This window comes from Triturus cristatus, chromosome 3_2 (genome assembly GCF_964204655.1).
Source record: "Triturus cristatus chromosome 3_2, aTriCri1.1, whole genome shotgun sequence".
In the NCBI taxonomy this organism is placed as follows: domain Eukaryota; kingdom Metazoa; phylum Chordata; class Amphibia; order Caudata; family Salamandridae; genus Triturus; species Triturus cristatus.
In genome coordinates this window covers 923,921,816-923,946,181 of record NC_140584.1, presented here as the reverse complement: position 1 = coordinate 923,946,181, position 24,366 = coordinate 923,921,816, and the positions used below count along the sequence as shown (strand labels likewise).

Here is a 24,366-nt window from a genome sequence, read left to right as displayed (position 1 = left end):
GACCAGCTTTTTTCCGTCACTAGGGCACTTGGGTAGATTTCCTGACCATGCCTTTGATTTAGGAAATGCAACAATATGATGGATTAGTTGGAAGAGTAGTCTAGTCAAGTAAAATCTCTCCTGATAATTAATCATAATAGTAAGATAATCTTGTATACCTTGTTGTATCAGTCCCTTGTAATAACTTTCCAATGGCGCCTTAGTTCTTTCATGTGAATCTCTGTGAGCCCCCCTGATTCCCAAAAAAGCGGTTCTCAACTCTTTCTTGCTAAACTGTAGAATGCCTGCAGCGACCCAAACACTACCATTTTCTTCCACTTCTTTCAAGAGGCCCTTTATGTACCTAAGCCAGGTGATTTTTTCGTACTGGTCAAGTTTTAGGCAATCACTTATGATGTCTAGTAAAATATGTGCCTTGTTTGGACTACATGCTGTGCCATTTGATGATGCTACTAAGATGAATGTGATCTTCAATATAAAAGAGGTCAAGTTCTTTATGGGTTATGTAAGTTGGGGGTCGAACGCGTGACTGCTAGTAGTCGAATTAAAATGGCATTTTCCTGTGTCTGGATCTTGTTTCCTATTTGTAATGACCCAGATTGGTGTCCCATATAAAGCAACTGGGAGGAACTTGCTTTTATACAATTTTACCATTTCTCTGATGGGTTTCATTCCTATTTTATTGACAAATCGAAACAGTGCATCAGAAGCTCGAGAATATTTTAAGTTAGCATTCTTTAAATGGGGTTACCAAAACCAATCCTGTGACAATAGGATGCCCAGGTAGCTAAAATTTTTTGCCAGTTCAATCTTTGTTCCTGTTACAAAGTGTGCCCTGTCCGCCTTCCTTCCCTTGCTGCAGTCCGTGGTGTATGTTTTTGTAAGGTTAAGTTTTAATCTTCTGCCTTCGATGAAGAATACAAAATTATCTATGAAAAGCTGGAGGCCATTAGCTGTCTTTGATATCAGCACCGCATCATCTGCTTATAGTAGAATCAGGTAACACGTGGCCCAATTTTGGGTGCATCTGCATTTAAGCTTTGGAGCATAAGGTCAACCCTATTGATATATAGCGAAAATAAAAAAGGGGCCAAGACACAGCCCAGCCTTTTGTTACCCTGAATTTAGCTGTGAGTTTCCCATATTTCCCAAAGTCCACGCAAGCTGTTAGGGAGGCGTACAGCTGTGAGAAATGGCATATTATATCAACTGAAGTGCCCATTTCCGCTAGAGTCTGCCACAATATACTGTGATTCACCAAATCAAAAGTACTGCTCAGGTTTGCAAAGCAGAGATGGATGTGTCCCTGGAGTGCTACTGTATATTTGTTTATTATCAGATTTAAATTGATGCCCTGCTCCACCATGCCAATTTCTCTCCTAAACTCATATTAGCAGTCAGAAAATATATGGCTATCCGAAACCAGGATTCCAGTCTGGCCAAAATCACCCTCCCATTATTTTTACAGAGCACTCTAATAGGGATATCGGGCAATAGCACCTAGGGTCTCCCCTGTCGCCTTTTTCAAAAATTGATACTTTCCACTAATTTGCAACTGCTAAAATACTATGGCATCCCTTTGTAGGACTTGAACTGCGAACCAATTCATGACATTGGTAGGCAAATCCTCTCTTTTTCGTACTGCTGGAGGGGGCAGGGGCAAACACTAGTATTCAAAGAACGAAACAGTGCATTCCACGTTCAAGATTCATTATTCACTGGCTTTAATTAACAACAAGCATTGGCATAGCCAATAGGTCTCGCCTTCGGGATCTTATAAGTGTTTAGTCAGAACTATTGGCTTTGCACTGTATTTAAGCTATGTTGTAGAGTAGTGTGGCTGTTGTGCAGCATGTTGTAAAGTTATAATATATAAACCTGCCATGGTTATGTTTTCCTTGAGCAATCCCCAATATAGAATACCAAACGTGTCTGGAGCACGCAGCAATGTTGTACAGACAGTATATGACATCATATGTGCTAAAAAAGTTATTAAATGTATTCATAAAACATGAAAATATATGAAAACCCACGGAAATGTAGGTACGAATCCCATATATAAAAATACAGTCAAATGTGCAGTACAGAAGGAGGCATGCGAAGGGGGGGGTGGTCGGTAGAAAGAGAAGGACAGAGGAGCGAGCAAGGGAGTACAGTGGAGGGGGACTGGTAAAGGGGAGCACTAAGTTGAGGTGAAGTGTGGGGAGGTGAAGTGTGGGGAGCTGGGAAGGGAGAACAGAGGCCCAAGGATGAGATGCAAGAGGGCAGGTAGAGAATGGGACTGAGAGAATGGAGCAGAGAGAAGACCATAGGAAGAAACTGATCCGAGAGAACGAATGAGGACCACGAGGGACCATGGGTGGAATGGGAGAGTGGAGACTGCCAGGGGGGAGGAGAAAGAAAATGTGGTGGGAGGTGAGCACTGGCGGTGAGGATAAAAGGCAAACCCATATGTATAAAGGGGGAGGGGGGATGGAGGCTGGCTGGGAGAGGGGCCTTAAAGAGAGACCCGCGGGAGAGAGAGAGAGAGGTAGACTGGGTGGGGGGAGAGGGGGGCCCCCTCCCCCCCCCACCCAGTCTACCTCTGTGGGAGGACCAATAAAATGAAGAAGGGAGGGTTTTGAAGTGTAAGAGCCAGGAGCACCATACAGAGGGATAGGGCGGAAGTAGAAGGTATAATAAAGGAGGGTGTGCTGAGAGCTGGGATGCGAGAGCATGGGCTACAAGGAACGAATACAGCGAGATTGGGCTTCAAAGACTATAAAAAGGAGAGATGGCGATTGAGGGAAGAGATGCTGTGAAGGGGGGGGGGGGGACGACCAGGGTGAGGGTGAAAGGCAAGAGAGAGATGCAGGCAGCAGAGGAGGAGTGCAGCTGAGAAACAAGTGTTATTGAAACCGAAAGAGGAATAAATAATACGTGGTTAGAAAGAGAAGGCTTATGAGTGAGAAAAGAAGAGATGGGGGTGAGAAATAGAAACAATAATGTCGAGCGAGGCAATAGGGCGTAGAAATACAGAGAGAGAAAAAAGATTTATCAGAGAGGAGGGAGAACTAGGAAACGAGATGAAAGACATGTGCAGCCTGAGCCGTTGGGCTGTGTGAGCCCCTCCCCCAAGCAGCTTCTTGATAGGAGGTCTTGTAAATGCCGAAGCCATGCGCCTTGAGGACTGCCCCCCTGGCTCTTGGCGCTGGACAGTTTCGGTTCAGCCTCAGAGGAGCGGCAGCAGTAACATTAATGAATGCAGGGGCCAACCAGGGGAGGTACAGAGTGAGCCATGCTGGAGAGGGAGCCACGGGGGAGGGCACACGCGTGTCCCGAAGGTTTAGAGGTGCGGGGACTGGCGCCGCATCAGAGGGTGATGGATGGTGCAGGCTTTGATTCGCCGCAGAAGAGTGAAGCGGCAGCATTTTACAGTGACTAAATATAAAATTTAAGAAAGCAAAAAGGGAGACTAAATGGAGAGAAAGGGAGGGGAAAGGTTGTAAATATTTGTGTAAGAAAGAAGCGATGGAATGGAGGACTGGTGAGAGAGCGGGGGATTAACTGCCGGATTAGATAGATTAGTGTGTTGAAGTGAGGGGATGGCCATGCATATTAGCTTGTGAGCGTTACTGGTGCAGATTTACGGTCATTGGGAGTCCGATGAAGCGAGGGCAAGGACAGCCGTGCAGCGATGGAAAGCGTAGTCAAGAACTCGTGCTTGTGCTGGCATCCTCAAGAGCGAGCAGAGGCGCGCAGGCCATCGGTTTTCAATTAGCACACGAACCGCAGCTCGCTTCCACAAGGTGGATGCCAGCACAAGCACAAGTGCTTTAAAAGAGCTGACCAATTTCTAAAGGTCATCTCCTAGGGCAGCGCATGCGCGCTGCCTAGGCGAGACCTAAAAACGTTCTTTTTTAGTTCTCCCAAGCAACAGGATTGCACTTCTTGTCAAAACCAAACTTCCAAGCTACCCTACTTCTCTGTTTAGAGCGTTTCATTATGTAGAACCCCCGCTCAATCCATTGAGGTGTAAAAGCACTTTGCAAAGTAAAAAACTTATTAGCACACAAACTCTACAATTTGGTCCATTCTAGGTTTGTTATTTACACCACATAGATTTGGAGTGTTTTGCCAAATCAAACAGGAGGACCTAGCACAGACTAAGCAATGCTGCAACTGAAGACTACGGTGAGCCCTAATGTCAGGTGTGAGCAGGCAACTGAGCAGACAGCACGGGGTACCTGACTGTCCATCAAACACTGGGTTTCTTCTTTAGCATTAGGCCACAGAGTGTCACCACAATAAGACTGTTGGCCTATATAGGCCCAGCATAAGAGCATGGCATAAATACCCAACCTCCTCCCACAAGTAAGAACAGCCAGCAATATGGTGAGTGCTTACGTATTTCCAGCCTAGTGTGGTTTTACAGTTTTCACAGTAAATGTCAGCAACAGCGTGCAGCCCTGTAAGCAAGACTCGCTCTTCTGCCGGACCACAGCCCACGTTCACTCTGCAAAAAAGAGACAAACAAAATGGTGTCAGGGTAGACAAAAGAATTGTTGCCACCAACTGACTATATGGTACTACCTAAGGCTTTATTAGGAACCCTTAAGTAGTCACGGACTAACCTATAGAAAATGTTGGAGATCAACAACACAGTTAACAACGGCTGGCGACAGACTTGAAATGGGATTTATTTTCTTCCAATGCCCTTGCAGCCTTTTAGGAGGCTGCTTGAAAATATCCTGGGTTCCCGAGGCCATACACATAGTCATGAAGGAAAGGGCTTGTGAAATCATATAACAAGTACCCCTCAAAAACAAGTGGAGCCAGGGATGGAAACAGCAGTGTCCCGTGAAGGTAAGAGCAGTAGGGAAGGATTGGGATTCAACACAACCACAAGGGAAAATTAAATAAATAATAAAAAAAATTCCTTCGTCATCGTCTGTTGAAAATCCCCCCCAACCCGACCCCATTGCCCCACCGCTCTTATCTGCACGGGCCGTGGCTGGATGGAAAGGGAATGGACTCTGCTCCATCATAAACAAGAACTGACAAAGCCAATCAGTCTCATCTGTAATAACTCGAAGTGCAGCTACAGGCTTTGCCAATTCCCGCTTGCTTTGCAATTGCACAGTGTATAAAAGAAAAAAAATCCAAGATGACTACCAGTGCCTCAGATTTTGACAGGGAGCTTTTTTGGAATCCATTTTATTTTATGACAAAAAAAACATTTCATGGTTACTGCAGGTGAATCCACGTGATTGGACAGCCTTCTTGGAAAGGCATTCAATGTGTGCAGACGCACTGGTGGCCATTTCAGATTTTATAGTTATACTTTATTAAGGTATGTAACGCTCACAACACAAGCATTAACATGATGGACGTTATAACACGGAACATTACAATGCAGATAAGTACAACGAGGTGCCCTTTCAAGTCCTTTACAACACAAGATTTTAAAATGCAGGTAAGCTGTTTAACATTATTTATTAATGGAAATAAGGGGTGTAATTTTTAGGGTTCAAGGATGAGTACAGGTACGGGATAGTAAGGGTTTTAGTGGGATTTTAGGGTACAGGAACTGTTGGTGGTAGGGGTAAGTAACAGGTGTTTAGGGTTCTGTGTTGGATACGGAGTATTAAGGACTGTTTAGGGTTCAGGTAAGGGAGTGGTAGGGGGTGTATATATATATATATATATATATATATATATATATATATATATATATACACACACAAACACATACACACACACACATTTAGAAAGTTGTATTTGGGGTGTTATCAACACACACAAGGGTTGAAACTATGATATGGGGTGAAGTAGGGTTTTAATTGGTTATGGAAGGGAGTTGTATATTGATTGTACATGTGTGGTAAAGGTATACATTGTAAAAACATGCACTGTAACAACTAATCCCTTTATTAATAATTTAAACTAGCCAACAGAATCGTACATAAAACAATTGCTTTGAAAATAGAGTGAAGAATGCAGCCTAGTAGAAGTGCACTGCTGTCTGGTCCTCGCAATAAATAAATATTCATTTAAAAGAAAAATGACCATTAAAAAAATAAATTAAGCAGCGAGTGGGGGTGGGAGACAATCTGACTAGCTTTGTGGGGTTGTGCGAAGAGAGAGCAGGTGCCAAGAGGCCAGAAGTGTAAGGAGGCAAGTCATCCAATCAGAAGCGATAGTAAAGGAGAAATATTTCAGGAACAGGACAAACACAAACAAAGGGAGGAAAGCCATTAAATAAGGAGCAAGGAGCTGAGATAGGCGCAGTGGGGCTCACCCAAAGCCCACTCTAATTTTATGTAAAAGTATGGATTGCAATGTTGACTGGGGTAAAACAGCTATCACCACAAAAAGTTTTGCATGGGGGCCTGCTGGGATTAACGACTCGAACACAAACAGTGTGCCAAGTCTCCAGGCCACAACTGCCAATGGTAGGGTAAACGGTGTGAGCTTGCAAAGAGCTTCCATAATCAAATACCGCCACCAGAGATGTAGCTCCTTGAATGGAGGGAACAACAAAGTCTCAAGTTTACAACCCAGCAGTAGCAAATTCTGCAACACAGTACCACGGAATACTGGGGCCATGCCTTTAAACAATGCAACAACAAAAATGTGCTTCCCTAGTCAATACGGTTACTAGCCCTGAATCAGTGTTTTATTTGCAGACTGTTTTACAAAAAAGACACTGATTTTAAAAAAATCTATCCTTTACAGATAAAAAACTCATTCATTCGCATCTCAACACAGTTAATTGTACAGACTAATCACAACATTTTTAATTCAATACATCTTGTCTAAATGCTTAATCTAGCTGGGCCTCTCCTCAGAGTGCATTGCTGTGTTGGGTTTTATCCCCCGCATCCCCACCGCCGTTTCCACCGTAGCTCACTATGGCATCAACTTTATTAGGCACAATGTTGACGCTTTTACAAAATTAAAAATAAAGTAACTCAATTTTGAGCAACTTACTTATTTGAACAAGGTATATGAGTGTTCCCATAACATTTATATTTATTTTGAGACCCATCATTTCTTCGCTCTTTACTAATACACTTTTTCAATTTTCCCATCTCACAGTGCCTGTGTACTAGCAGGTCTCTCAAAAAGGCCCCACAGCCAGTTCCATCCCAGCAGAAGCAGCGAGACGGGGAAGAGGCACTCACACTGAGTTGAAGAGGTAGGCCCGTCCTTGGCTTCCTTGGAACGACTGCAAGGAAAAAAGAGACAACGGTTGATCAGAGCATCTGCCGAGAAACAGTGGTCCAAATATTGGTGTGGGTACAGGATGCGGCTACGAGATCAAAAACCCAAGTGCATCTCAACTATTCGCAGGGCAAGGGGTTAAACACTGAAAAGGGGTCAGCTGAAATCATCAGAGGTCCTGAACATGGCTCCGCAACACTGAGCGTCAAACATCGCTGATCTAGCGTGTGCCACAGAGAACTTATGCAAGATAATACAATGGTTAGTGCGGATGCTGGAACCCAGCCGTCGAAAGCTAGGATGATGATGCCCCTTAGTGCAACGAGACTTTGAGCCAGTATCTTAACTTCCCATTTGCCTCGGGTGACCATCTAGAATCCTGGGCAGCTGTGAAAGTGTGACATTTTCCATACATCTGATATTGTCAGTTAGTGTCCCTTCTTGTCAATGGGGCTGCCAAGAGCACAGCTGGTATTCCTACAAGGGACAGATCTGAATAACTCAAGGGTAGAGGTTAGGGTTATGCAAACAAAGATGATGACTTTCACCCTTCATAGGAATAATAAATGACCACTGCTTTAATTGTATCGCTGCAGCATTTGTTTGAAGACTAATGACTTAATGAGTTGATACTGAATTAGTCTTCTAGAATGCTTAATCTACGTACTTTTGTGGAGTGTGGCCCATCTATTAAGCCAGACACAAGCGTTTGCAGGCCAAGTTTACTTTGGAAAATAGTGGGGATCATATGTAAATTTCTCTTACCTTTTAACTAGGATTGCTATGCAGGTATTCATTTCTGGGATAGCATTTTGCATAAGCAGCCATGAAATGGCATGCTTTTGTTTCAGCAACTTAACATGCTACAGACTCCACTAAGGAGGAGACCGGTTTATTCCCAAAGTCTTTTTAGCACAGTAGTCAGTGGGGTATCTTTCTGTTATGGGGTCCATCCGCAACTGGAACTTCCTTTCATCCAGTCCGACAGCATAGCCGGTCAATGTTTTATCCTCCTCAGCGGCGAAGCAAGGGGGTGCATGAGGTTTGGGAGCAGCAGCAGGGTCCCCCCACCTCTTACCTGTGCAGTTGCGAGGTGGCAGACACGAGGACCGTCGCCTCAACCACCCCACCCTCACCCCCAGCTCTCACCTGTGGCCGTCAGAGGGAGAAAACAGCCCAACAGCCACAGGCGCCAAAAGGTCTGACTACACCAGTGATCATCCTGCCACTTCACTTTTAGGGTGCACAGATTTAGAAAACTGGTGTTCCAATATTGTAGACTGCAGCAGAATCAGAGATAAATGGTCTGTGCCCACAATTACACAAGTTCAGTACACAAAGGGGCTACCAAGAGAAAACGTGGAGATAACAGGTCAGCTTTAACGTTTGCTAAACTATGGAGGGGGGTGAGGAGTAGGAGTTGGGAGGATCCCAAGTTTGGACATCGCCTCACGGGCAAAAGCCATGCTGTGTTTTACTTGGACAATTTATTATGCGAAGAGCCTAAATGAATATCTATAATGCCATATTGCAAAGAGCTATAAAGAGGATAAAGAACACCATGACCCTTTGAAAGTAGGACCAAAGTTAGAGGTGGAGCCTCAATGGCTACTATATTAGATACTGGCACAGAAGTTGACTTAAGCACAGACGTAGACGCGGGCTCGGACAAAAATAGGGTCTTAGGAGGGGATAAGAGAGGGCAGGTCGTCTGTTTGCGAGTCTTGGTTCTCTTTGTTAAAGTTGTAGACGAAGATTTATTGTAGTCCAGCCCTCCTCCATTTACAATCTCTGTGCTCTCTCCAAATTATCATGACTGCCTGCGCCTTTTTGAAAGCAGCACTAAGGGTGAGACACACTATGTTGAGCTAGTTTGTCAGAATTGCTATGAATAGTGTGGTTTTCATATAGTTTAGGCAAAGATACTGCTTATCAATGGGGGATATTGGGAGTGCATGGCAGACCCTACTTGAGGTTTTTGTCCTCTTTCTATCTCCACTTTACATGCTTCAAATGCAGTTCCTGCCAACAATATTATACCGCTCATTGAAACCGGACTTTTAATTTGTATCTCCTTGCTCATCCCAAGTATGGATATCCGGCACATTTCTCGATGTGTTCCTAAACTTTGTAATTCTAACACACTTATTTTTAACTGTTTTTTACTGTAAAATTATAATTTTTTGAGTGCTTACTGCCATGTGTAATATTTTCTATGTACTTTTATGGTCTACTGCTTTTAGATGGAATAAAGTTATACTGAATTGAATTGAACACCAGGACCACGAATTAAATATTGCTTTGTATTTTACAGAGCTAGAACAGAGTTAAAAAAAAAAAAGCATGCTGGAGAGCTGTGGTCTGGGGCTTTCTCTGCAGTGGACTCCACTCGTGACTAAGTCATGGGTGCCATGAGAACCCTCTGCTCTCACAGGTGTATGCAGTAACATCAGTGGCTATTGGAATGCATGGCAATGGTTTGTAGGCTGTAAATAATACGCAGTCTTGGAAGGAGCACATTTTGTACTTGGCCTCCCTCTGTCTTCTGCTACCGATCCCGCTCCACGACAGACTATGGTTGAGTACACACCACTGACGCGGTTATGGCTGCTCCTGTTTTGCTGCCTTAAATGTCTGTCTGGGTAGATGAAGATTCGCCCCCTACATTCATCATGTGCACAGTCACTCTGGTAACCCCTTCATGTATGTACATATGTTTAGAATTAGAAAAACTGGCTGTGCATGTATATAAGGACCTTAAACTAATAAAGGGAGGTAGGAAATGTATCCATGGAAGTTTATTGGACATAGAACTGAAACTAGGGACTGCGATCAATGCAAACTTTCCGTAAGGGCACATTTAAAAAAAATGTTCGAGCGGCCCGCGCTACATTAAGTATTTTCCACTTTATTCTAGCGCAGCTGCGTTTGAAAGGCGTTAGTGCAGTTTACATATAACAAAAGAGAGTTACACTGGAACATGCTGCTTAAGTGGAGCAGATAAATATGCTTGCAAAGCAATGTGGAAATGACAGAAGTGAAGAAGCAGACATACCGCACAATGCAAGGAGGGCTTCTGACTCTGAAGACCTGGGACTTGGATTGACACCATGAACTGAGAAGACTTTCAAACTCGACAAAGAATGTGAAGCAAATATAAATATGGAAATCTACAGGTCATTGTGGAACTCAAACAAATCCAAAACTTGGCTACAGTGATCTTTTGCTTCCTAGGAGTTGTTTGCGCTATATAAACTCTAAATAAATACATGAATTACCCAGCGCTGGTGGCACCTAGGACGAACTGGTGATATTTCTCACCAATTCTTTTGAAAAACCGCCACTAGTGATAGCTTTGCGTGTTTTCATGAATTCAGGTGACAAAAGACAAAGTACATATATTTGCTCCACTACTACCCGTAGTGAAATTTAGGCAGCCTTTTCCTCCAGTGCAGTACTTCAGTCAGCTTTGAAGCATTAGAGTTGGGGGGGGGGGGTCATTAAGAGCCTGGCATCTATACTTTGTTGCGCCAGTGCCGCGGATAGATGCACTCGCCTGCTCTGCGTACATACATTGCGTCATACTAAAAGATCTTTGCCCATTTAGAGGTCCTTGCCTTTCTGGCGAAGATCTCTATGTCTTCCGGGTAACAGCGCCTCTGAATGCTCTGGAAGTTTGCTGAGTGGCGTCCATGTTTCATGCAGCCGCTCAGCAACCTTTTTGGCTTTATAGAAACAAACTCTCAAAATGGGAGAAAACCAAACAAAAGTACATAAAACATGCTCCCTATATATGGTGGACGGCCTGGTGCACTTACACTAGCAGCTACAAGTCTGCTGGTGTTTGGCTTCAGCAGAGATACCACCAGCAGAAACAGAGCAGATCGGCTGACTCTAAACAGAGTGTGCGGACTATCAGTTTGGTTGACAGGATACTCCGCCTGGATTGTGGCAGAGTAGCTGAAAAGCCAAATTCTAGGTTTAAATAATATTTCTGATTATATACTAATATTTTAGATTTTTTTCTGCGTGTCTGAACTTTATGGTGGCACAGTGGATTCCCAAAGCAGGATTTGTCTTGAATACCCCCTCATGTTTCAAAAGATTTTATTTGAGCCTCTGATTCTATACATTTTTTAAATATATTTTGTACTTTCAAAATTAGTGTTACTGTATTGACATAGTGTATGAAGACAGCCCACGTACCAGACATACTTTGATCTACTAGTTGGTTAGTGGGAACAGTCAGTGAGTAGCCCTCTAAGCCAACACTGCACATGCAATCATCGCTACGCAGAGTATGTACACCAATGACCCTAGCAGCAGTACCCAAGACCACAAAGGGGAGGAGAACCCCCGATGATGCTCAGTGTAAATGGAAAGCACTGACAACAGAAATGTCAGATTAACCAATCAAAGTATTGATTGAGACTTCTATTCTGGGATCTGAAATGGAATAAGCCAAGGAATCAGTAAGAACTATAAATAGAACACTATTAGCTCTGCCGGATGAGGAAACAACACCGCAGGCCTGGCGCACACGGAAAGGCAGTTCCTCTAAATATGTTGGGTTCCAGGGAGCTCGGTGGTTACAGTGTCTGGTTGGGAATGTATAACTTACTGTCCCAATAAATTCTGCTGCCACAAAAATCATAGGCCGGAGTCCCTGGTGGAAAGCTTTGGGACTGTACACAGCAGTGTCCATTTCCTTCTCCTATTATTCCAGGATATGATCCGCCCAAAGGAGGAGCAGTGAATGTCTGTGCACTGGGGATGGGCAGGGATGCACTGGCAGTGCTGCAATCATTTCTCGATCCGGGCTATGCTACTTTATACAAATGTTCCTTGTGTTTTGAATATATGTAGTCTTCACCATTGTAGTACAACTTATGTCCCATGAGCCTTCAACATTTGATTATCGAACAGTATGCAAAGTGAACAGTGAAGGCAGATAAAGAGCTCCTATGGGGGGAATCTACTGGTTAACACACTAGGTGCCATATGTATCACAATGTTCTTTTGCGATTCTCGAATAGCGATTTGAGAATCGCAAAACGCTATGTATGTAGGATTTGCAAATAATTTTGTGAATCCTGCATATTCTTTAATTGCGATTTGCACATTGCGATTCGCAATTAAGGAATACCTCCCCATTCATTCCTATAGGCCTAGGGGCCCATAGGAATTAATGGGGAAACATTCTCAATTTGCGAATCTCAATTAGAGAATCGCAAATTGAGAATGCAATTTCAAGGGTGCCAGGGTGTCAAAAGGACACCCTTTTGCACCCCCGAAATGTGCATGTGTGCACACGTGGCACACATATGTGCACCACATCGCACTTCGAAAAATGCAAAAAAGTGCATTTTTCAGAGAAATCGCAAATTACCACCAACTTGAAGTTGGTGGTAATTTGTGATTCCTTAAGGCCAAATTGCACTTTTTCTGTGCTTCTTACATTGCACTTAAGGAATAGCAATTTACGATTCCTTAAATGCAATCGCAAAATAAGGAATCGCAAATTTTGCGATTCCTTATTTTGCAAGGCAGTTTTTCTTTAATACATACCACTGAGCACAATTGCGTTTCCGATCGCAATTTGGAATGATACATATGGCCCTTGGTATATATTCACGAGGAGCAATAAAGCACAGTATATCGTGATGTTGGATACCTGTCTGATTGCTAAGTGGCAATTTGTATGCAGCCAATCAGACTCCGAGTGTGTTTGAAAAGAATGTGTGTGAGCTAGTACTATACATCAGTAAAGTGTCTGTGACTAGAGGATATTTGAGTGGCTGAAGTGAAAATGTACATGCGACGGGGCAATGTCTGTCAAGGGTTATGGGGGACTGGTAAGGGATTGAAGTCTGGACCCTTTCAGGGGGCTCAACAGATCGACGGGGCAGAGGGGACAATTGCACTAGATTCGGTCCCTGGACTGAGAAACTGCCCCCACACTAGCCACCAATATGGAGCCACAAAGAGGATAAGAAAAAGTGGGTTACATGCAAAGCATGAGAATTGCAACCATGTCGCATGCAGCCTGCTGGTCAAGTACAACGTGTTATACTGGGCCTTGAGAGAATCCACTTCTAGGGTCTCATTCATAGAGTCGTCCCTGCAGTGACAAACTGACATTTGCTAAGTATCTAATCAGCAATAACGATAAGCCTTTCTTACACCTAGGCATGCAGCTCACATAACATTAGCTTTTTTTTTTTTAAAGACTGGTTTTAAGACATATTAATCCCATAGGGCTACGAGAGGTTTCAGGAGATGGGCTAGTTAAGTGGCAGCCGATTAGTAACTCACTCGGTGTCGTTCAACCTGGCAGTATGTGGGAGCCTGTATAACACCATTAGGATCCAAGTCAGTGGAATCACACTGGGATCACAAAGGCTAAGAGAGGTATGTGTACTTGTCGCCTGTCATGCACAAGTAATATACAAGATCTGCTTAAAGAGAGGGAGAAGAGTGCTTATCATACTTCGACATTTTGTACACTGTTGTTCACCGAGTCACCTATTTATAGGATGGGGTCGAGGTTGGGGGTTACTTGGAATAAATAATTTGATAACAAAGCTGGCTTCTCTCACTATTGTGATTTGTGCGGACAACAGTCATCCACTGTTTCCTATTTTCCTTCCTTATTCTGAATAACCAAGGCCCATATGTACCTATTCATTTTGCATTTCTTAACCGAGTGAGTCGCTATTTCGGCTGTTAGGAAATTCAAAATGCCAAATCGGAAAGTACAAAAAGGCATTAGCGGTGGTGCAAACTGCCATTCCTACCTAATAGAAATCGCATTTTGATCTCCAAATAGGAATCGTAAACCACATGTACAACCGATTTCCTAATTGAGACTAGTCGCAAAATGGCAATGTAGGAAATGCAATTACCACTGAATCGGATCAGTTGGCAACCAAGTGCAAACTATAAAAAAGGCACCGAAAATGCATCAGGCTCTCACAATGGTGGCATTGCACGTCCTGTCAAGGAGAATGAGGATTTTGGCTATGAGACATAGAAGGAGACGACGATGAAGAGGACTCAGTACAGTAGTCAGGTGAAACTTGATTTAATTGCTGAGTTACAACCTCAGCCACAGGCCCTACCACTCAGAAGCAATTCAATCCCACCACATGTGCAGGTATTGTGTTGCCTACACCTCTTAGCCTCTGGAAGTTACCAGGGGGTCATAGTAGTACCTTATATGCTCTTAAAGTGACAGTACATGCACCTTACATCCCTGGATCCTCACACCGTACCTGACTCCAAGGGCAAGAATTGAAAGACAGCACAACACAGCACACAGAACAACGCACTCCATCATAGAGAGGACCTTTGGGATTCTGAAGTCCCGGTTTCGCTGCCTCCACAAGACCGGCGGGGCACTACTGTAGAGACCGGATACATGCTGCAAGATAATCGCCACATGTGTTATAGTACTGCACAATATCGCAATGAGGAAGGATCTGCACAACATCTCCATGAAGCCAGAGTCTGACTGATGATGACTTACCACCACTACATGTGCAGCAGGGGGATGTGCACGACGCACAGAGATAACCAACAACCATTTCTGAGATAAGAGATTTTAAAACCGCCTAAAAATTAGACATAACACATGATGGTAGGGCTTGGTGCACAACTGAGTGACCATCTTTTATTCAGGTGGCTACAACATTGCTGCAAGCAAGGATCAACTGCATAGTTGTTAACAATACATTGTTAAAATATGAACAACATCCCACTGAGTGTCTAGAGTCACTTTTTACGGCCTCTTAGGTTGGGTGCTTTGGCAATAACTTATGACAGTCCCACAACCCAGTACGGCTGACAAGACGTGTGGCGGCATGAACGCATGGTCCTGCTGACTCGTAAATGGATATGCCACGGAGGCTCGAGCCCTCCTTGCTCTCATGTGAGGCCAGGATATTGGGGAAGCAGAGGATGTGGGTCTTGATGCTCTCCAGTCCGGTGGTGACTTACATACAACTTCCAGGCAGCAGTGTGCCATGTCGGTCCAGATATGAACAGTCTGCCTTGCCAGCGTTGATGTAGCGGCTGTCAGATGGTTGATGGACCAGGTGAAGGTATCAAACCGTGCCAGGTACTACCTGTGCCTCTGATGCTGCACAGAGTGCTCTCTCTCCATTGCTGCTAGCCATCGTTGCTGCTCTTTCTCCATGTTCTGCAGCAACTTGGATGTGCGCTCCAGTTGCCTACTGACTGTGCGTATTTGCTTTGTCTGCAGGCGCTGTGCTGAGATGATTGACCTCTCCAGGCCACCATACATAGGATGTGCAATCGACATCTTATCTGACACAGTTTCTGGATGGACTGCTGAGGTTTGTCCTCTGCACCTTCGCTGTATCCTGGTTCCGATGTTGTGGGGCCCCTGCTCTGCAACTGTTCCTCAAACTCTGGCAGTGGTGAGATGGTGGCTTGCCTGCCAGTTGGAGTTGGGGCAATGGGCTGAGAGGGTGGTGGTGTTGTGACCTCAATGACTTACTCACTGTCAGTACCCCCTTTGGCTGTCACAGGTCCTGACATGTCTAGGCTGTGATCTGTGCAAATGCATGTATATAGTTGTGTGAATAAATGTTTAATGTTTGGTCAAAATATTGTTGTGACTGTTGCATGTGTATGTGTTGTACAGATACGTTTCGTGTGGTCATCAGCACTCAGTACAGCATGGTAATGATGTGTTCTACAACTCCCATGATGCACTGCCTGGGTGGGCCAAGCACCTCACTGGAGTATTTCATGCTGTGATGTATATGTGGATTAGTTAACATTATGTTATGTTTGGTACATAAAGGGCAGATAATTTACCCTGGCAGGTGCCTGCTGGATTGGAGGTGTCGATGTCTCGGACTCCTGACTCTCGGGTTCCAGACTCCCCTGTGTGAGCGTCTCCATGGGAGAAAGAGGGTGTGGGTGATGTCCTGCTTGCCACCCTCTCCTTCGTACAGGACCTCAGGTCGTACCACCTCTTGTGGATCTCTGCGATGGTCCTCTAGAGGACTCCTGTGGAGCCGATCATCTCCTGGACGCTGGTCCAGATCCGAGTTTTTGGGGCTTCAGGTTCTGTGAATGAGGCCTCCCTAAGCAGTTGGTCCATGTGAAAGACCTCAAGCTCCCTTCAGAGAACTTGACCTTTCTTTTCCTGCTCCCGAGTTCTTGCTCCCCTCTTCAGCAGCCATAGGCTTCTTTAGAAATGGTGTAATGAACTGGCAGCAGTGATGTAGGGGCACTCCTTGCTCTCTGTAGCTTCATAGGCCTCTGGCTTGTGGCCATTACCTGTAATTATGGACTTCTTGATCTGACATTATTCTGCATCCAGAAAGCTCGGTTTCCTAATTTTCAATTTACTATTAGGAAATTGCAGTTTTGTGATTTCCTAATTTTTGATTTCCTATTTGCGAATCCAAATCCCTTGGAATCGCTATTTGTGGAATAGGCGGTAACATATATACTGGTTTGCGATTCCCAAATATCGATTTCTACAGATTCGTAATTTGGAAATCGAAATCCCGGATTTCGTACAAATGAGCCCAAGTGAGTTTGTTAATAAGAAGGAATAATCAGAAAACAAGTATTACTTATGTTATGCTATCAGCTAGTTTATCTAGTTATGTTGCTTAAGGGACAGGAGGGAGCGGGATATATCTGCCCACCAGCACTGACACTGTAGTCATCCACAGGTTTCTTTATAATTACTGATGAAGAGAGGTGGAGTATGCAAGTTGAATCCTGTTGTCACCGAAGATTACATCATTAACTCAAAGTACTTAGATACCGTAGCACTTAAAAGCATGAAACCAGTACAACAATTCCCAAGTTCCACCTACGATGGGGCATTCTGTGAGTTGGTGAGTAAAAAGCAAATGGCAGTAGGTCTACAGCTTTAGCCGATCAGCCACTGGCCTATCACTTTCCTTGCTAAAAGCAATGTGGCCAACATCTAGAATTCAACTGGTGAAATGGCGAGATTTAGTATTGCGTCAATGATTCTGCTCAAATAACAGTGAAAGTTGTGAATGGGGAGTTTCACTTTTGATCTAGGATGCTTTAATACGGACATCCTGGGTAGCTCCCTGCCTCTATGCAACTCACTTCAACTTTCTGGGACTGACTGGAACAAAGGAGCACCAATGAAATGCTTAATAAACAGGTCTGGCAATGGGGTATGACAATAAATGTCTGCCAAAGGTCCGGCACTGCTCTACTGTGGCAAACCATGCCAGGAAAGACACAAATTAAGGATGTGAAAAGCACAGGTAAGCGGATTGCAAATGCAAGGTATACAGTGGGACAATGACTGAGACAGATGAAACATTTATAGCAAGAACAGGCAAACTGTTCACTGACCTGTCCAATGATGAGAACCCCTTCTATGATGAGGACTGGTGAATAGCCATGGAAGTGAAGGCTGCGTTGTTCCAGATGGCATCCATGCTTAGGCGGTAGCCCTCTGTTCAATAGAGCACCCTGGTGTCACACTATTTCGATTTTCTAGCCTATGTGGGTGTGCTCTAGTTAGGATCTTCATATGCTATTGGTGCAGTGTTGGTGTTGGATCGACCCTGAAGATACAAACATTCTAGTAAATAGGAGAGCACATTTCTCTGGATGACTTCAATATAAACCTCAACAGTGAGGTAGGGTCGGGCGTGGAGAAAAATAGTGTCCGTTGAAGGGTCAACCGAGAGGCTGCAGCTTTTTCTCAAAATGAAGCTGATTTATATAGCAAACCCCAGAGACCAGCTGTTTCTATGGGGTGAGAACAATTTAACTTTAACATAATTCAATAGTACTGAACTAGAGAATCTTCAAAAGCAGAGTCACCGATGACAGGATTGGAACCGATGAGCTGTAGACTACACAAGCATTTCCACAGTAAGTGCTCAACTCACTGTGATCTCTCACTGGATTACCTCTGCCAGATACTAAAAGATATAAATAGTGCACAGGAAGAAGATGGTGCAAAGTAGGAGGGTGATGAAGAAGGTGGAGGTGGGGTGAGGAGGGTACATCACATAATGCTGGTGTGCAACACAACTCTCCTCACACCTCAGGAAGGGACTTCTTTCAGTGGATGAAAACAATGCACGTGTATAGTGAAGGTCGGAGGTCTATTTTAGATCCTGGTTTACAGGATGAGGTTCTTTTTCTAGATCCCAAAAAAATGGCGGCAGTGACCCCATGCCTGGCCATCAGAGTGGGTGGGTGATCTTGTGAAGCAGCACGTAGTCTGAGAAGAGATGATAGAGGCTCAAAGCACTACATAGTGCTCGCTCGAGCCCTCAGTCACTGTAGACCACAGCTCACAGTCAGTGGAGTGACGGGTTAGTTAGTGGTCAACTAGCAAACGAGAAATGGGCCTGAATGACATACTGAACTTCAAAAAGCACAGAGCACTAGGCCATAGACCCCCTTCTAACTAAGTTTCTTCTAATTAATTGCTCAGCTCAAGTGCGCCCAAGTAATCCTGAGCCGAGCACAGGGGAGCTGGAAATCCTCCCCTTGTATCACTTCCAAGCAGCAATACGGACCTCACTCACTCCAAGAATGAAATGAGGCCAGAGCCTGGACAGCCACGGAACGAGCCTGCGCGAGGAAGAGCTATTCCGTCAGTGACGCGTTAACCGCTTCGCTCTGGTGGGAGACAGAGTATGTTTGCCATGGCTGGACGTCAACCAGATAGGGTTTGAGATCGAATCTGGGGGAGGGAGGCATGCATGTCTTTGGGCGGCACACACGTCTTGGGGTGGCACGGTCTTGGGGTGTCACGCCGGTCTTGGGGCGGCACGCCGGTCTTGGGGCGGCACGCCGGTCTTGGGGCGGCACGCCGGTCTTGGGGCGGCAGTGGCACGCATGTTTTGGGGTGGCATGCATGTCTTGGAGTGGCACGCAGGTCTTGGGGTGGGGTGGCACGCATGTCTTCGGGAGGCATACACTGCCCATCGGGTGTCTGGGTTGCGAGGTGTGTTCAGGTAGGGGGTTCCAGTAGAAGAGTGTTGGGGGAGGGGCAGTGGAAAACCTTTATTCAGAGTGCCAACACTATGACTGCCACGGCCCAGCCTGCCCTCCGCTCGAGAACTTCCTTTCTCATACACTAATATTTTAAACGTCTTCATGGGCCCGGCCTCACTCTTTGCCCCGGGAAGGGCCTGACCTGCCAGTGCCACCTCCAGTGCACCGCCTCGCCTGAGGCTCATGGAGAGCTCCGCGGCCAATTATTTTCCTTGGCTACAACCCTGTCCAGCAACTGGCGGCCATCCGAGCAGTCAGGCAAGAGTGAGCTCCACTGATGGAAAAGAAAATGATCTTCAGCACTGAGCCAAAAGTGCACGAGCCAGAGCCCCAAGCGAACAGCTGGTACATTTGGAGGACCCAGCATGCATCATATGAATGGAGTGAAGGCACCACTGCAGGGTATGTACAACGCCTCTGCTGTGGGTGCTTAACCTTACCACCACTTGCCACACTGCTGAACCGCCCACAGCTCTTTGTGCTACAGTCCGGTGTCAGTATTCTTTGGAACATTTATTCCGGATCTTTCAGCATCTTTTTTTCTCCCGGCTACTTTAGAACTTCGCTTCGGAAAAAAAGCATCCCTTGCTTACACCTGCACCGTGCGTAGCCGAACAAAACTAATGGAGGACTGCAGGGCACATCTTAGCTTCTACCGCCAACATGAAACCATGGTTTGCAAATCTTTTTATGACGCTACCAAAGGAAAGGTTCACATTCACAACCACATTATTCATATTTTAGAAAGGTCGTTGCATCTCAGGAGAGTCAGAATTACGATGGTTTGACAACACAGCGCATACACTTTTGCGTACCATCAACACGGGGCAAAAACCCAAGCATGAAGAGAAGATTCATCTGGAGACTACATAAGACAAGATTACTGCTGTACATTGGAAACGAGAACCAGTCCATTGAGTTAAGGGCCCAATTCATTCAAACAGAGGCCATGGGAACAACTATGTGTACCCATCACTGGGAGTCACATGAAGTTGAGCAGGGGTCTTGGCAACTAAAAACTCTGCAATTTGAATGTACCAAGCTAAATACGACGAGATGCTGCGTTTGTGGGACTTAATATTTACCTCCCATCTTGGTGCAGCCATTCCAGAATAGGGTGTTACATCTCCTCAGACACAAGAGACACATTTAGATGATCACGTGTTGAAACTGCTAAAAACAATACAATAAACAGAACTAATTTGTAAAGGGTATTGATACGCTAACAATGAGGGAAAGTACTGAGTGAGGGCTGGGTTTCGTAGCATCTCCTACCTTTAATCCAGAAATCTTTATTTTGAGAGGTAATTAACTCGTCCTCTGAACAGGGCTATTCTGTAGACAGAAGGGAGTATAGGCGCTTGTAATCTTCTCTGAAAAATCTCAGAGATCTAAGCCAGGTGGTCACTGAGGCTTCTTGCTTCACATCTTATATGGAAAATTATGATTCTGACCTTTGCGGTCTTATGCAAGACCATTACCACTGCTTCATCTTCCGAAGCACTACAGCCTCTTTACTGGAAAAATTCTCCTGGTGATCTCTACCATCTTCAGTCAATAAGCCAATGTCTCAGCTGATCAATCAGGTATGTGTATCTGTCTTACCACTTTGGTATATGAAACTGTACACATTTTTTCACTTTATGTGGTTCTGGTCTTTGAACCTGTACCAAAAAACCTATGGCGAGTATTTGTCACATGCATTTCAAAAATGTATCCCACAAGGAAAACAGAGGTTAGGATAAACCTACCCTGATCATCAGAAAAGGATTTCTGCAGTGAGTGAAAGATTACTATAAACTCTAATTCTGAGGTGTATGAACAGCCAACCCCCCTTTCTTAGCCACTTGTACCTAAAGTTGGTTAGACCTGAGGTTGACAGGTGCTGCTTTGCAAAACACCACCGGGGCCTTAGTTCCATTAACCAAGACGATGATTGAAGAACAAAAGACATTAGACTGGAGATCTGGGAATCTAGATGCCTGTCCCACTGCTCCTTGGAACGCAAGCTCTGCTGCTGTAGGGTGGCACCTGCAACAGAAACAGCCACGGCTGCGGAGGAAAGTCTCTCACATTCATCTGCGTTTTTTTTGTCACTCTTCCTGCCTTTGGATCATGTTCTGAACAAAAACCTATCCTATACTACTGCATCATTAAATGCTGGGGGTTCACCACTTTTTCCTGTCAAGGGATACACAATTTATGGAGGCCTCAATGGTTTGCGGGAAAGATGCACCTATCTTCAGGGATGGTACATTTTTGACATAGTGGAGAAGTTGAACATTTTAGAAATCATAACAATGTTGAACTGGTCCACAGCACTTTAAGACCCATACTGGTTCAAAGGAAAAAAAATATTTGGGGATTATTGGGCCTAGTAGGAATACAAGTAACAAACAAGATCGAGCTGCAACCAAACCTACCTTTCAATTCTTTAGATAGACCTTTGAAATCAAAGACCCGCAGCAATAAACAAAGTTAAACCTTACACTTTTGCTTTGGAGTAGTTTCATCAGATCCCTCAGCTGGGGAAGTGAAAATAATGCATTCCTTTCAAGTTTAATGTATATTAAGTTCTTGAAACAAATATGCGATCTGCCTTTCTTTGATGCTGAGAGTAGGAAAGATGGCCTTTAGGGAACATTGAGGCCCACTGTGTGGGGTGCCTGTAAATACAGCAAGTTTTGCTGTAGGCCCGACAAGTCCATGGAAGACATCCATGAAAGAGTGCAATGAGACATACCGTTATCTACAATGCAACCAGCACGGTTTATAGCATGTGAAGAGTTCACATCTACACTATGATTTAACGTTTTTGAGATCCCGTCAAGTGGAATGTACAAGCAGCTGTAATCCTGGACTCCCCTCCACTCTGCTCTTGTCTGGAGGGCTCTCATTCCATAATGGAATCTTGATTCTGAATATTAGTTTTTCATATCGAAATCGCCACAGACCAGGCAGGGGAAGGCAATTCTGAAGGAAAACAGTTTCCTTGTGCCACCCAGAGACCCCACCTCTCTGGGCAAATTCCTAGAGTGTGTCTACGAAGCCATATACTAGTCACTTTTGGTAACTCACCATTCCTTGGTGCAGGATGAGATTTGGGCCAGCTGCAAGGGTAACTTGTTTGGGTGGGGATGATAAGGGAGGGGGAGAGGGGAAGCCTGTGCTACAATCTCTATTCAATAGCAGTCCTGGCTTGCTCTATATTGAGGCTGAAGAATGAGAGCACATGCCACCACAGTGCCAGTAACCATTTTCAGTTCTTATTGGCCTTAAAAGCTTTCCATCAGCCACAGTCAGTAGCTTCATGGGTGTTAGTTAGAGCAGCAGCAAGTAGGGCAAAGACTCGTCTCCCAATCGAAACAGAGTGCCATTCAGAAGAGGCTTGGATGGATTCAGTACATCACTGAGGAAACACCGGGGGAGCCATTTACTAGTCTAACCTTGGTCCCCAACACTACAGGGAGACGGGGAAACCTCCCTGATGCAGGAGGTCGCGAGTCAAGTTCAGGCAGCCGCCATCCACTGCTAGTTAGGACTCTTCTGTCTTAGTCAAAATATTTCACTATTTTTCCTTGCAATGGAATACCTATGAAAATGCCATCCAAATGTAGTTGTTTTTTAAACATTTTACAAAAATGGTAAACACCCATGGGAAATACTTGAAATTAGCAATTGTTTGCCTATAAAAAGAATCTTCTCAATAAGCCGATAACTGAAAATATCCTTACGCCAACAGTTTCTTGGAAAAAGAAGGCATGGGCGAAATTTTAATTAGGCTGGAATAATTTACCTACCTTTGGGAATTTTGTGTTATGGGAAATTCCACTAATTACACCATTAAATCACTGTGCGTAATTAGGCACAATCAAAACCGAAAGAAATAAAGGAAGACCCTTTGCTGGTGTTCAGATACAATTTTCAACTGTTTTTTAGCGTGTTTCAGTGGGTTTAACACTATGCTGTCTCTATGTGTGGTGGTGTTATCATCGGCAAAAATAGTAAAAAAAGGTCAACTGTTTTGTGACAAAAAAAATAGAAATAATCCTCATTTTCTTAAAAGAGCATTTTTACTCATTTCGTTTGCTTGTGTTTTTGCACTGTGTTATATTTACTTCATTTTCTTCAACAGACGTGTCCCAGCAAAGCTGCAGAGAGGTACTTCGTTACACAGAATACACACATTACTGTGGCAGACAAGGGTTTTTCCTGGTTACCCCAATGCAAAAACATGGCGGTAACCATAGATTTGCACTGTGATGACACCGGTTTGGTCCTCCCAGGAGAGACAGTGTTTTCCTGTGCCAATTCTGATTTCGCGTACACGCCGAATAGTTGCCTTATGGGAATACACTAGACTAAATTGGCTATGATGACAAATCAATGATAAATATAGGCCTGACCGGTTGACTAGGAAAAGTTATGTCTGATGTAGATTAGTAGTAGAAAATGACTTATTGTGTATGAAGTTCGAGTGCAAACAAGCACAGGCAAAGCCACCAAGTTTGGGCTCAATGTGCTAGCGCATGGGAGCAAAGCATTACCCCATTAAAGCCAGAAATATGCATAGAAACATAAACCGGTCCATGTTCAACGCTTTATTGCCTTCTTTACATTCTTTTTTGCTTAAATCTAAAATTAAGATCAGCTGATAAAAGAGCTTTCATTATAGTTCTTTGGTTCTTTCTCTGTCATAGTAATAATTAAAGGACTAAAACTAAAGACCCATTGCTACCTGTGCTTTATTTCAGATAGAAACAAAGAAGTATGGTAATGAAGGCAAGAAAGCCTTTACTATTGACCACCTTTCGTTTCTATGAAACTAGGAACAGGGGTGGAAGAGGAGCCTTCAAAGATAAAAGCTCCGTTGCAATCCAGTTAAAATTATAATAACCAGCCCAGACCGTACCAATGAGGCTTGGGGGAAAACCAGGAGACACAAGGATTGTTACAGCTGCTGCATGACACTGTTCCTTGTGTCGAAGCAAACAATGGAGAGGGCAAGGAGGTAGAATTGCGTGTCAGATGGACCAAAGCCGGACCAAAGCCACACCAGAGCAGACTACATGCAGACTATGTGTAGGCCTGCTTCACCAACCGAATACACCA

At 44.4% G+C, this 24,366-nt stretch overlaps 1 protein-coding gene across 3 annotated transcripts in view; it reads right to left on the bottom strand.

The window, feature by feature from the left end:
- The window catches only part of YPEL2 (yippee like 2), a 147,234-nt gene that overhangs the window by 5,573 nt on the left and 117,295 nt on the right, over window positions 1–24,366 (bottom strand). For 2 of the 3 annotated variants that reach the window (XM_085649396.1, XM_085649397.1), the window contains exons 3-4: window positions 7,167–7,210; window positions 4,387–4,495 (exon numbers count right to left, since the gene is read on the bottom strand). In XM_085649396.1, coding sequence (XP_085505522.1) covers window positions 4,387–4,495; window positions 7,167–7,210 — 153 coding nt within the window. The other variant, XM_085649398.1, reaches the window with a different exon arrangement.